Consider the following 15,460-nt stretch of genomic DNA (forward strand, 5'->3'; position numbering starts at 1 on the left):
TTTTAAAGAAATTGCTTTTTAAGGACTCCAACAAACGGCTGGTAGAGACTACACGACATTCCTCCCGGGTTAGTGACATCACAAACCCTAAAATTTACATAAACCCCGCCCCGGGAATGCGATTTATAGATCATCAAGACAGAATATGCTAATGACTAGAAGATAGACACATCAACAACATCAATTCATCAACTAACCATTCAGAAATGTCCTGATGCTTCTACATGTTGTCACTTCTTCTTGAGTCTCTCCATCATTGTCTGACTCCGGTTTGAACATAAAAGGCTAAAAGTTTTTGAAATTTTCAGTGCGTGTCTGTGTGAGGTAAAAGGACACGAGCTCTTGAAGCTCCGCCCCCTGTGCTGGGAGCAGCAGCTCATTTGCATTTAAAGGGACAGACACAAAACGAGGTGTTTTTGCTCACCCTCAAAAAGTGACAAATTTAACATGCTACATACAAATATCTGTGGGGTATTTTGAGCTAAAACTTCACACATACATTCTGGGGACATCTAAGACGTATTTTACATCTTGTGAAAAGGGCATTATACCACCCCTTTAACCTGTTTGCACTGCCATCTCATTCTTCAGTGCATTTAATATCTCATAAGACCCTTTCAGTATGACACCATTTCATCAGAATGCAAGGTTACGTTTCAGTGCTCAATAATGATAAAAACAGGCTTCTGTATCATCATCTCTATAGATCTCCATTAAAATGGATATTGATTGATTTTGCATTAAGAGCGTTGAATGCCTCCTTGAGAAAGGGATCTGTGTAGACTGTTGTATTCCTACCAAAGATGATGTCACTTCCTGTGTGATGTCATTAAGGACTTTTGTTAAAGAAATATTAAAAAAATGGGATGGAAAGGGATATTGTGGACCCCAAAACCATAATGACCGTTTTCAGTGTTATTTCCCAATACAATACCAGTAAAATAAACAATATTATTTTCCCCAAAATGTTTTGTTTGAAATTAAACCATTTTAGAAGTTTGTGATATTGTGATAAAATAAAAACAACTAATATGCTTTCCTGTTTAATATCAACCCAAAATATAAACTTCCCAACAGTAATGACTGAATCAACAAATAAACATACTTTTCAGATTAAGACCAAATATTCTGGATTTATTTGTCAAGTATGTTTGTGAATTGTAATATTCTAAACTCACATTATGTTTAATGATCAGTTACGATTAGTACATTATGGCTGTTTTACTTTTGTCATGACCAAAAATGCTGTCTAGGTCAGGTCAGGTCAGGGGTTTTCAAACTTGGGGAGTTACGGGGTCTGTGGAAACATCTAGAGAAAAACAAATTTAAAAAATAATAAGCTTAATATTAACAAATAAATATATTAAATTTAAAAAAATAAAAGAGTAAAATGTGATTTAAAAAAATTAAGATCTATTAAATAAAATCGATAATACATAGTACATTACTATAGTGAGTGAGTAGAAAATAATTTAACTTAATAGAATCAAATTTTAAAAGTATAATATTAATATTTCAATGTATACATTGGGTGTTTATGACAGATATAGATGCCTTTTAAATTTTTACGATCGAGGATGATCATGTTGGGGTGTCCGTGGCAGCCGTATGTCACGTGGGTTGTCAATCAAATCTCCTCCCACGCGGTCAGCCAATCAGAGCAGCAGGAGTCCATGTGAGTGTTGACGTCAGCGCGCAGCTTCTGCTTGGTCCCCAGCGCAAACATGGCGGCGACGCGGCTCTTCTGGAGAACTTCAGGCGTTAAGTCTTCATTAACCGGGTTAACCGGCGGCGTGCACAGCAGTTTGGGACTAACTCTGCTTAAACTCTTTCCCGACTGCACAGCCGAGCCGAAAACACAGAGGAGACACGCAGCGCACTTCACCTTTCAGCCTGACCCGGTGACTACTCAGTATGGTAAATGCCCTTGTTTACACTTTACAGTAGCTCTGCAATACTGGCAAGATAGTGAACTGTTCTTGTGAATCACCTCTAAAAGTTCCCATCATTAATTCATATTCATAATAAGCCAAATAAATCATAACCGAAATCAATATATACATACTTGACAATGTAAACTCGTATTGAGCCATTGGAAGTACTTGAAAGAAACGAGCGCCGGGGAAACTGGCTTGTCAGGCTTGTTTATAGTTGCATGATGTTGTAAACCGTGACCACAATAGTGCTTGACATATAATGTGAGGCCATTTGATTAGTTGCTAAGGTCAAGTAAGGGATCATGATTGATATACCTTGGTGTCTGGTCTGTATATAAAAAGATGCTGAGATGTATCATCCTAAAGAACATATTTTATTAAAAACACTGCATGTTTAGTTGTATTCATAGATATTCTTTGAAGTTAATGCACTGGTTTAATAAAAGGAACTATCAAAAACTATGCCTTCATCTGCTAAATTGGGCCACTTTATGAACTGACTTTTAAAACATATTGTTAAAGTTCCCTTTATTAATTAAAATTTTGTAAAGGAAAATTTAACAGGCTAAAATTTCTCCAGGCTAAAAAATCAGCATGCTCTTTTTGTTAATAAACTGACCCTGGAATATGGCCGTGATGAGTCTTCCTACATGGTGGTCTAAGAAATGAAAAGCTACACACTCCATCAGTTAGGGTTAGAAAAACTGTTGTCAAACATATAACATGCTAATAAAGCTGTTAGCGTGCTTTATTGTACAATACTATTATATTAATACTAATTATAATAGCATGATCTATTAAAGTCCACATGTCATTTTAACAAGAAACAATGCATTCAACCATAACCCGAGCTGTAGTTCCAACCACGCACGTTTGCAATGTACAGAAATCAATTTCAATAGTACATTGAGAGCTCTTGTTTAATGTGATAGTTTCATTCTTACATCCACTGTATCTATAATATATAACATATTGTTAGTCTTGAGATTCTTCACGTTAGTGAATAAATGCATAGATCCACAAATAGCATTCGTATTCCTGGTATGAATATATATATATATATATATATATATATATATATATATATATATATATATATATATATATATATATATATAATATATGTGTATTCATTCTAATTCTAATCTACGGAGCCCCTAAAGGGACATAATGGGGGAAAAAATGTATTTGGGATTTTGGGAGAATTTATTTTTTCTTCAAAACTTGCGTTCTCTTGCAAAACCTCGGACAAACACTTCCTGTTTAATGTTACGCTGGCAGTGTTTCAGAGCTCCGTACCTTAACAATAGAGCGCTTATAAAAAAACAAAAAAAAACAATCAGGGAGCTCAGTAAAGTTGGCAATATATTTACAGATTCAAACTTCCTGGATCAATAACTCGTGAGCTAAACGTTGTTAAAACACAAATTACACCTATTTACAATCATAGTACCGTAGACAACGAGCTACAACCCACTTCTCCTCAAGATGAGCTTTATATAAATTGGTCTCTATAAGCAGGCCAAAAGGACTTGTGTTTGTCACAACAGGTTTTGCGAGAGATGCAAAATATTTGAATTTTTAATTTTTTTTCTCCCAAAATAGATTATTCCCAAGAATAATAGCATATAGCATAATAGGTCCTCTTTAAGCAGTAAAATCTAAGAATATGTGTTTAAAGCTGTTATGAAACATGAGACATTACTGTGTGATTGACTTGAACTGTCTCCGCAGGCCCCACACAGAAGATGAATTTATTCCAGTCAGTAACCAGTGCCTTGGACAACACGCTTGCCAGTGATCCCACCGCAGGTACGAGCAGAGGTTCTCTGTTAGCCTTCGGTCACTGTCAGTCCAAGTCCAGTTGGAGTCTGATCTAAATGATTGCCTGTCCACACCATGAATCGCAACTGTTCAGAGATGTGATTTGTGTGTCCCATGGCACTCTTATGTTTTCTGGAATATGTTTGTTGGTTTCTATGGCAATGCCTTTATGTTGGTGGGCATATGCCAAAAACAACATGGAGGGGTTTGTAGTGTTGTCTTACATTACGGCACTGGACTACCACGTCTAATGAAGCAATGGCCGAAGCACAGGAGTCTGGCATGAGCGGCTTTATTCTGTGCTGCCGTCTCTGCTGGTCTCAAAGAGGTGTGTGTGTGTGTGTGTGTGTGTGTGTGTAGACCAGGCTGAGTAGGAGTGATGGTGGACTCGTGTGGGACTCAACTTTGGCTCTGTCTACACCTCGTATTAAGATGCACTTTGTGATCACAAGTAGATGACTTTAAACGGGGTCTAAAATGCTTTAAGCTTGTCCACTTTCAACCACTTCCAGAGGTAGAAAACGCATTCGACCGGATTGCTTTCGAAGAGAAGAAGCTCATGTGGTCGAATGTGTTCAAACAGCCACAAAAGACCGTCTACTCTCCGTCTACTGACCTGGGGCCGTATTCACAAAGCATTTTATCTTACCACTAGGAGAACTCCTATATCGCACTAAAAGATTTTAGCTAGGAGTTTTCTCTTAAAAGTTATTCACAACGCCTTTCAGACCTACTCTTAGTAAAGAAAAATGACAACTCCTAAACTAAGAGTGAGTCTTCGTTGCTATGGATGACGTCATTACTCATGCACGAGCTTGACTGAAGTGACCACCTTGATTGGCTGATGATTGTAACGCGGGAATGATTCCAAACACCTCCCCTACGATGATGAGTGACAGGTGACAGGTCTGAGAATGCGTGCGCTACACAAGTAGTGCGAAGGACGGAAGATGATGAATAACTGAATAAATAGCCTAAATGAATAAAGAGTAAGGCAAAACAAATAGCCTAGTAGCCTAATGAAACAGATTAATTCAATAATGTTGCAAAGATATTGCATCAATCCATATGTCACTATATGCCTCTGCCTATACGTTTGCAAAGAGAAGAACATTTTAATTTGATTCACAATGAAACGTTACAATTAGTTTACATGCAATGAGTAGCCTAGTTTTGGTTGTTGTTGGTGGCGTTATTGCATCCCTAGTTATGCCTACAATGCAGAATTGTTCCCTCGCGATTGGAAGCTCCTGTAGCGCCGCATATGCATTTCAAAACATCGCAACGTGAAATGCCACAAAAAGCGTTTTGTGAAGGTCTTAGTAAGTTAGGAGTCCTCTCGACTTCTTTTAAGCTGTCTCAGGCTTAGGTGCTACTTTTAGGGCTAAAATGCTTCGTGAATTACTCTTAGTGAAAAAAATTAGGAGTCCTAAAGTTACGAGTGACACGCCCATTATTTTTAGGAGTTGCTCCTAAATTCGCCAGTTAGGAGCTACTTTTAGCCTTACAATTCTTTGTGAATACGGCCCCAGATGCATAAACATTATGGGAAGAGCTCTAGCCACACGGGATTTAAACTTTGTCGGTTGGAGACCCAAATTTTGTTTGAAGAGGAAAAACGTACCAAGCACAATATTCTCTCACCATTCCTGATTTCTAACACACACTCACAGCGTTCGGCTGATCTTGCGGCTGTCAGAGCAGAAACTAAAGCTGATGCTCTCCGTATGTTTTTCCATCGTCTTCGGTCACGATCAAATGTGAATTGCGTGAGCTTATTTTGTCCATTTAGATCAAAAGATCTGAAAAATGCATACGTTTACCCGCCCATAGACCCTCCCCTTGAAGAAATCAGGACAGAAGTGATCGGAAGTGGACAAAAGAGACGGATTAAAACAGCAGGTGTGAACGGGAATGTGTCTCCCTCGTCTACTTGTGATCCGATCGACCAAAACGCATCTCAATACCAGGAGTAAACAGAGCCTGTGTTTGAGGGATATGAGGTCAAACTTCAGATTGCACACAGTGATTTGTAATCGTCTAAGGACACGCGATGACGTCTGATGTGTGAGAAAGTGATTTGGGCAGATATGATGCACAAAATCCGATCACAGCAGTCAGACTGAAATGGATTTTAAGAAATGAGATTTAAACCACATATGAATGAAGCTTGAAACAGATTTTTTCTTTTTTGTTGCCGTTCACACTTGCTAAATATGATTGAATTCCAATCGGATATTCACAAAATTTTGATTTGGACTGACAGTCTGAACGAGGCTTTATTCTCTTATATCTAACTGACAATAACTGAAAGGTCTCAAGTGCTAATATTACATGTCTTTCTCCCGTAGTGATTTTTGGTGAGGATGTGGCGTTTGGTGGAGTGTTTCGATGCACCGTCGGCCTCAGAGATAAATATGGTGAGTATATTCTCATGTCTGCTCGTAGGTCACATGAGGTGAAAGATCCTCATCTGTGTGTTCGCTGTTCTCACACTAGATGGCGGCACTGTCGCGCTCCTGGCTGAAGCTCTGGCTACTTGCTTAAGTACTGCATACTTAAAAAAATGCCTACACACAGTAAAGAGTAAGCAAGTATGTGTGGGGGGTGTCAGTTATTGATTTGGAAATATAAATTGCAAACTTGTTTTTCCCAATTTTGTATAAAAATGTCTTACTTTTTGGGAGAATAATCAAATATTACCAAATAAAACATAAGCCATAACAAAAATATTGATTTGTATGAAATAAAATAAACATTAAAATAATATATAAACAACTTTTTAGTTTTGTTTAATAAAATAACAAAAACTATATCAACTAAATCTATATAGACATAAAAAATAAAAATATAACAAATAAAAATGGCTAAAATATACAAAAACTTAAGCTAAAATTTTATATTTACAGTATATAAAAATAAAATCTAATTCAAAATATTAACATATGCGAAACAAAAAATAAACAATGCTCTTTTGAACTTTCTGTTCATCAAAGATCCAGAAATAAAAGAAATCAATGAAAATATAAAGCATTGTTTTCAACATTGATAATAATCAGAAATGTTTCTTGAGCAGCAAATCATCATATTAGACTGATTTCTGAAGGATCATGTGACACTGAAGACTGGAGTAATGATGCTGAAAATTCAGCTTTGATCACAGGAATAAATTACATTTTAAAATATATTCAACTAGAAAACAGTTCTTTTAAATTGCAGTGATATTTCACAATATTACTGTTAACTGTGTTTGATCACATAAATACAGCTTTGGTCAGTGTAAGAGAGACTTAAACACATTTTAAAAAAATCGTTTTTTTTTTTTTATGTGTAACTCTCTTAAGGTTCATCTTAAAAAGACTGTAAATGATAAAAAACAATATTGTTAGTTTGATTATAAAGTGTTTGAGACGATAGACAAGTGTGTAAACGTCACATCCTTTTTATTTTCCCAGCAAAACCAGCCCATAAAAATCAGTCCACAGTCTTTCATAGACAACCTAGGAAGTCGGGGAAAGTCTCGTTACAAGATGTTCACACATTGGCAATAAACAAGTAATTAACACATGAGAATTCTTACATGTAGCTCCTTTAATTTAAAAAAAACATCTGACTTGTTTAATAGAGAAAATAATCATTGACTCAGGTTGTCTTTGTCGTAACTGGCTTGTTTCATAATGTGGTGCGATTTATGCATTTGACATTGATTACTGTTTTTTCCTCTGGATATTCATGGATGGATTTCTCTGCTCAAGCTCCTTTGAGCCAAATTTAAAATCACTTTCAGTAGAACATCATCATGAGGAGGATGAACGTTTGTGCATTTCATGTCTCTCATTCAATTTGTTCAGCTTCATTAATTGTGGAGGAGTAAATGAAGCAGATTCAGATTGAACAGAACACCCTCTACAGGTTTCATAAGCCATAAATAGTAAAATTATGCAGCTGCATAACGAGAGTGGCATATTCAGTTAAGGAAGGGGAAAACAGACATTATGGTAATGATTAAAAAAACACATCTGCTGTTTGCCACTCGTTTTGGCCAGAAGCTCTATATATAGAGGCACTCTGTGATGTTTTGAAATAAACACAGATCCACGACTCCAATATGTCTCCTGCCGCGTGGGTGCCTTTTGTGTGTTATTGACGTCAGAGGTGTTGACCTTTGAGAGGGATCATTATTTTCCATTCTGACTCGTTAGACGGGAACAGGGTTTTCATGCCACTCGTTTGAGAGAGTCTGTGCCCTCTTCCCCGTGCGGTGCCGGTAACCCGCGCACAGGTCAGCGCGTGGAGTGACGCACACAGGGGCGTAATGCAGGGCCACTGCTGTCCGCTCCTTCGCTCTGCAATCTGCTTTAAATTGCTTTCTGTGAAGTGGATTACAGACTGCGGCTGGTAAATACTGTATTATCTCTGAAATGCCCATCGCCAGCCTGTTGAATGCATACCTTACTCAAAATACCTTATTCAACAAAGACGGTTCATTTCAAGGACGGTGACCGATATCTTACAGTAAACTAAAACTCTGAAATAACCAGCAAACTCGTCGTCTTTTGCATCATTTCTTAAAGAATTGTTCAAGGTTTGAATTAATACATTATGATCTGCCCATGTGACCAGACAAAATCATTTTGACTTGTTCCTCAGTTTCTAAAAACAAGCAAAAAGGTTTATGGGGCAAGACATTCTGGAGACTTTAAAAGCAGAAATGTGCACCTTGTGTTTTTGTTAAGGGTACGCTATTTTTTTTTTAAGTCAAGACATTATCAATCCATTATCAATATCAATTTTTGTCTTGCCCTAATTCACTATGCTAAGCCTATTATAAATGTTTGTATTTTAGATCTAGTGGGATGGTTTTCGTGGGAAATTGCGTACTTGCGTCACTCGCCCGTGCGTGTCTCGTCATATCCGTAAATATAAGAAAGGTAGACATGGAGCAGCTAAATCTCAAACCTCCAAGGAATCCCCTGTTTTAAACAAACGGCGAACAGAGGAGAGTCTGCTGGAGAAAAGAGCTCGTAATAAAACAAGAATCAACATTGGCTTGGCTTTTCGGAGATGGTGAGAACTGAGGGATTTTGAGAAGTTGTCAAAAGTGACGCAGAGTAAGGTATTTATTGAATGGATAAATTGCCATATGTAGCTCTCAAACTGAGTTCATTGTTGTAGCGCTGTGCTGTAATTTATTTTCCAGTTAGTCCTGTGTCTATTAATAGCTAAATCTACAGTCACTTCTTCAGCTAGTCAGCTTGACTGGTTGTATCTCTTAAGCCAAGCAGTGAATGTTTTATGAGCAGTAGGAGAACCATGCTCAACCACAGTCACGCAGCGCCAAAGCACAACCAAAACAATGGGTCTTATTCACTAAGCACATTATTCTTCACATTGTTGCAGCTCCTCTCTTCACGCTGTCAGTAATGCTCTGTTCAGTTCCTTCTTTATGAAGCTGCTCCTTCTGAAAAGCACTATGTGCTCTGATTGGTCAACCGGATCAGTGTGTTGTGATTGGTCAGCTGGATCAGTGTGCTGTGATTGGTCAGCTGGATCAGTGTGTTGTGATTGGTCAGCTGGATCAGTGTGTTGTGATTGGTCAGCTGGATCAGTGTGTTGTGATTGGTCAGCTGGATCAGTGTGTTGTGATTGGTCAGCTGGATCAGTGTGTTGTGATTGGTCAGCTGGATCAGTGTGTTGTGATTGGTCAACCACTTCGAGCTTGTTTGGGAAATGTCTCGTCCCTTACCATAACCGCCAGTTTCAACACACTACTAACTAACTCACCCAGGCCCCACCCCTTTATTTTGCATTTTAATTATTTAAATTAGGAATATTTTGACGTGTTCGTTCCCGAAAGAAAACTCAAGGCTACAATGGAGGCGTTTCAGGGAGTTCAGAAACACTGACACTGATATAGAGAATAACCTCCGCTGGAGGGACTTTGTAACTTTGCAGACCTTATTCATGCTCAAACCGCAACATTACACACTAAAGAAAGTTGAAAATGTAAAAAACATTCAAATTTTTAAAAAAAAAGCATAAAAGGTCCCCTTTAAAGCTTCATGGAACCATCTATTTTCACTGGTTTAGTGTGGTAATCAGCAGCATGTGACCGCTGGGTCTATAGAGCTTAACTTGAATTAAACCCAGAACAATCCTTTAACCGCTGTTATTCTGTATAAAAATGTTTTCATGTGTGATTTCACAGAGGTATTACGTCTTCAGTAGAGTCATGTTTTAGCGAAGGTTCAGAGGAGGAGACGCTCATGTGCTTTGATTTGAATGAAAATAACTTTCCACTCTAAATATACAAGCCATTTCATGTGGTTCTGTTGCATCAAAGGGGAGGCGAAAAACAGGCTGTGTTTTTGTGTTTCCCTGATTTTGTGTGTTTGCCCTGTTTTGTTTTGCAATCCAATTCAATTATGAAAAAAAATATATATTTTCAGCAGATTTTATGTTTTGAGGTTGATGCTTTTATTAGTTCAGTCCTGCCCTGTACTACTAATGTAAAAAACATAAAAATATCACTTAAAAGCTGAATCATGGTGGTCATGAAAACACAAGGCATGTCTTTTGAGTTTTAACTTTTCATCTGCAGCGTTTGGCTGTGATTTGTAATTTCCTTGTTGCGTCATGGCCCATTTTCACATTTGGTGTTGACAAATTGCTTGTAGCTGGCATCTTGTCGCTGGTTTTGAAGATGTCAATAAAATAAAAAACATACTCATTTTGCCTTGTATAAGCAGGCCTCTACGGTAACTTTTCTTATTAGGAGCACTTGTGCTCCTAATTGAAAAGATTTAGGAGAACAGACAATTGAAAGTTTTTTTTTCTTTAAATGACACAGTATTACTGTGCACCATATAACATGCACAAGTATACAGAGCATGAGAAAAGAGAATTCAGACACATAGCGTGTGACAGAAGTTTACCTTATAAACATTTAATATTTTCAGTTTTAGAAAAACAATTACACTGGCTGAAAACACAAACATGCATAAATTCATACATTTCATATGCACAAAAGCACAATGCACAGATGCTGAAGTGTAGTCCTCAAATGTATTTAAAAGGACAGTCACCAACAAATAAAAATTCTGCCATTTGCCAACCCAAATGACGTTATACACCCATAATATTAAAAATACCTTCAAGTGTGTTCTAAAGATTAAAGAATGATAATAAATTAATAATATATTAAATGATAACAGAATGGGGGAGCTAGTGGGTGCTCGGCTCCCCTTAATAAGACATGGGCTCCCCTGAAAACGTGATTTGTGAAATTTTGGGGGGTCTCAAAAAATATTGACTGTGTTATTTTGACGTGCAATTTCAGTTTTGTGTAAGGTGATCATCGTGGATCATTATGTGTAAATTAGCAAAAATATCGTTCATTCATGCATGTCAGTGATTTAAACCTAATTCACTTCAATAAAGATAACTATAGTATACATGCTATTCGTGTCATGAGCATCAAGGTGTGGTGGCACTGCGGTGCAAAATCCAATCATGTTTAGTACGTTAACTCAAAGATTCGTAGAAAAAAAATATAAACGTTGGAGGCCATTGATCTTTCAAGTCCTTGAAATCCGTTCTGTTAAGGTAAGGCATGTTATTCCCAATTGAAAATGTGGCTGGGTTGTTATAGGTCTGCGTGACTCGCGATGTCTTAGGCCTAATTGAACGGAGGAATTATGGTATTCTTCTGTAGCCTGACGAGTAATTTAACCGTTGTTCATGTGAACTCAAAGACAGCCTATTTATATTTGTGGGTGACTGTTTGCCCTATCAATTTGTGTCGATGAAGTATAATAGAGAAAATCCTGTATAGTGATTTATCCTATATAGTGCTTGCATAAAGCAAGTAGTGCATACAGCTGTTATGTATCTTTGCAAGTCATTGTAAGGCGCACCAACACCCTCCCTCCCCTCCCTCCCCTCCCAACCACTGGAAAACAAAACAAATGGCCTCCCCCAAAGGACACGGTATAGTTCGAACACTGCCTGTCACTGATATTTTCTGCTTCTTACAAGGAACAACAGCGCCAACATCTTGTTCTTGTTCAACGTCTTGTTCTTTTTGTTCGAAGCTACTCCATTCTGCCTCATTTGAGACAGAACTTTTAAAGTAAAATGTGATACTCTTTATCCCAACACAAGACAATTTGTCGCCTCCCCAATCGCGTCTCAACATTTCCGCGCCGCTTGGTTGACTGGCATTAAAAGCAACCAATCGCAGTGCGAAACATCACTGTTGATGCATAACGTACGTGTAAAGGCATTTGGGAGTTGTAGTTTTTAGCTTTCGATCGGGTCAGTCGCACAAGTGCGCCTAAATATCTTTTCATGGTCGCACACCGACATGTTTAGTCGCACTGTAGAGCCCTGGTAAGTCCAGAGTAGGTTGACATGTACCCTTTTCTTCACAGGTAAGGACCGTGTATTTAACACCCCGCTGTGTGAGCAAGGCATTGTGGGGTTTGGGATCGGTGCAGCTGTTGCAGGAGCCACCGCTATAGCTGAGATTCAGTTCGCCGACTACATTTACCCAGCGTTTGATCAGGTGAGCTTGTTTACAAGGGGCTTTTCTTTATAAACACCATCATGGATTGTCAGGTTTTCCAGAATTTAGTTTCAGCTCTGCCCAAACTTGAGATGGCATTCAGACTATGAACAATGCAAGAGGACAACTCATTGAGCTTTACTGTTTTATTTTATTCACTTCTATTTGCAGAGGTATTGGCAAAAGCAGTAGTAGAAGCAATAGGTTGATAATCTTTAAAAGATAGATTTAAACAAAACAAATATAGATTAATATAAATAAAGATATTATTTAAACTAACATTTAACATCTCATTCACCATCACCATATTAACTACAGTATAATCAACTAAATCAAATGCCTTGACAATAAATGATAAATGTTAACAAACTTAAAACACACCTTTCAAGCTTTGATCCCCTACTGGACAAACTGCGGGCTGATATAGAGCGGTGGTCTCCATCATATCTCTCCATGTAGGGCAACGTAAACATCATTAAAATGATTTGTGCTTCGAAATTCAACTACTTGCTACAGGCTCTCCCAGTCCGAATTCCTTTGCGCTATTTCAAACAATTTGATCAACTTTGTAATAATTTATGGAATAACATACGCCCCAGGATGAACCTGCGAAAGCTGCAGAGGCCAGTGGACAGAGGAGGAGTGCCCAACTTGCTCTTTTACCAGTACGCGTTCACCATTAGGCATATGGCACGCTCTTACCCCCTGAGAGAGCCCCCCCGTGGTTCCACCTCGAAAGCGTGGTGTCCTCCCCTCTCACACCCATAGCATACATCACAGCTAAATAAGCCCAACAGAATCAGTCACATCCCATTTTGTCCCACATTCAGTGGGTCTGGAAGAGAGTAGCTAAGATCTTTAAAGCTACACTGTGTGATATTTTCCCCCATCTAGCGGTGAAATTGTATATGACTACCCAGTGCAGTGAATATTAGTTTATGTTCCTTTCAATTCCGAGGACGTTTTAACTCCTACGGTGGCCGAAAAGTAACGCAAGTTATACTAGAGATCGTTCTGGCATGTAATGTATTTTCAAGATGGAGGCGCAACATGGCTGCCGCCATTCGAGCGACTCGCTCGTATGTATTATAAATGGCAGATTATACGCTCACGAGAATACTTGATTAGTTGGTGGAAGTAATTACACATGAATGAGCACATATCATTTTGATAGAACAAAGTGTTTTTTGCTAAGAATCAACTTAAAAAGTTACACAGTGTAGCTTTAAATTTGATCCGTATCTGCACCAGTCTGCCGGGATCTGGCAAAATCCCAAGCTCTGTATAAATAAATCTCCCTTCCTTTGGAAGCTCTGGTTGCAAAAGGGGATTAGGGTGCTCGGAGACTTGTACCATGATGGGACATTAAAATCTTTTGAGGCACTTAGACAGGAATTTGACTTGCCACGTAATAACAATGGAAGTATTTTCAGTAAAGACACCTCCTGGTGCAGGTCTTCGGCTCCCCTTCATTAGTTCCACCGAGCGGTGACATGTTAGAGAAGGTCCTAATAATTTATGGGCACGGCCATGAAGCCTCTGCTTACTACGCTATGATCCTTACAGCCTCGGACTCTAAAATATTGTTCCTTAAAATGACATGGGAAACTGACCTAAAGGTGTCATTCACAGATGCAGATTGGGGCAGAATTCTTAGAAATTGGAAAAAAATGTCAAGGGAACTGCAAACGCGACTTATCCAATTCAAAATACTGAATAAAATCTATTGGACACCATCCAGGCTGCATAAGGTTGGTTTGGTTGATAACTCGGAATGCTGGAGGTGTCGGGACAAAAATGGTTGTACACATGTACACATGCTCTGGAGTTGCCCAAAAATTCAGGCATCTTGGTCTTCCCTACATACAGTCGTAGAGAAAAATGTCGACCAGAATATCCCCTTCACCCCTAGTCTGTTTATTTTGGGGGACCCCTCAGTGATCTGACCCCTCCACTCTCTAACTGGACCCAGACTGTCCTCATGTTAGGCCGGAAACTTCTGGTCAAAGAATGGAAAGCCCCCTCTGCACCTGCACTGGATTTGTGGCGCGCCGCTCTGGGTCAGCTGGCGCCCTTGAGCAACTGTCCTATAGGTTGCTTGATAAAGTGGAGGAGTATAACTTGAAATGGGGGAAGTATAATTCGTACACGTTGGGCGTTTAATGGCGTTCTGGCTCATAAACATAGCATTTAACTAGAAAACATGACTGATGGATACATTTTGATAGAATACTGTACCTACATATAGGCAAGGTTGTAAACTCAAGGGCTCCCTGCATCACTGTCTTTTAAAAAACAAACAAAAAAAAACAAAAACACTGTCTTTTATAATTTTCTAAAATGTATTTATAGTACAGTTTTTGTCTATGGTCGTGTTATGTCTTCCTTTCATTCTAGTTTGTTGTATGTGTACTGCTTCATTTTTCTGATGGATTTGTGTGTGTTTAAATGTTCTGAAAAAACAATAAACTGTTAATCATAAAAAAATCCCACACCTTTCAAAATCAAATAATTCACTGTGGTCGTAAAGGGATGGACGTGGTCAGCAACAATACTCAGGTGTGCTGTGGTGCTCAGTTGGTAGTAAATTGGTACTCAGTTGGCCCAAACTGTGCCAAGAAAATATCCTCTACACCATTTACACCACCAGCAGCCTGAACCGTTGATTATAGGCAGGATGGATCCACACTTTCATGTTGTTTACACCAAATTCTGACATAAACTAGACGTCTAGAGATGGTTGTAAATGAAAATCCCAGTAGATCAGCAGTTTCTGAAATACTCAGACCAACCCGTCCGGCACCAACAACCATGACATGTTCAAAGTCACTTAAATCACCTTTCTTCCCCATTCTGATGCTCAGTTTGAACTTCAGCAGGTCATCATGTCTACATGCCTAAATGAGTTGCATTGCATTACATGCATTGATTTGCTGTCATGTGATTGGCTGATTAGATATTTGCGTTAACGAACAGTTGAACGGAAATAAGAATGTATAAAATTACTACATAAAAACAACATACTTTTTCTATTGATATTTTACTGTAAAATAAGTACTGTAAAACAGTAAAAAAATTACAACGCTGATATTTATAATCTTAATTTCTTCATTTTCAAACGTTAAAATATTTA

At 38.4% G+C, this 15,460-nt stretch overlaps 1 protein-coding gene across 1 annotated transcript in view; it reads left to right on the forward strand.

The window, feature by feature from the left end:
- Window positions 1-1,662: 1,662 nt before the first annotated feature.
- bckdhb (branched chain keto acid dehydrogenase E1 subunit beta) overlaps window positions 1,663-15,460 on the forward strand; it is a 70,902-nt gene continuing 57,104 nt past the window's right edge. The window contains exons 1-4 of the mRNA XM_079894101.1: window positions 1,663-1,917; window positions 3,672-3,749; window positions 6,113-6,181; window positions 12,194-12,327. Coding sequence (XP_079750227.1) covers window positions 1,725-1,917; window positions 3,672-3,749; window positions 6,113-6,181; window positions 12,194-12,327 — 474 coding nt within the window. The 5' untranslated portion in view covers window positions 1,663-1,724. The remainder of the gene's footprint in view (window positions 1,918-3,671; window positions 3,750-6,112; window positions 6,182-12,193; window positions 12,328-15,460) is intronic.

The sequence above is a fragment of the Squalius cephalus genome, assembly GCF_949319135.1.
Source record: "Squalius cephalus genome assembly, chromosome: 15".
NCBI lineage: Eukaryota > Metazoa > Chordata > Actinopteri > Cypriniformes > Leuciscidae > Squalius > Squalius cephalus.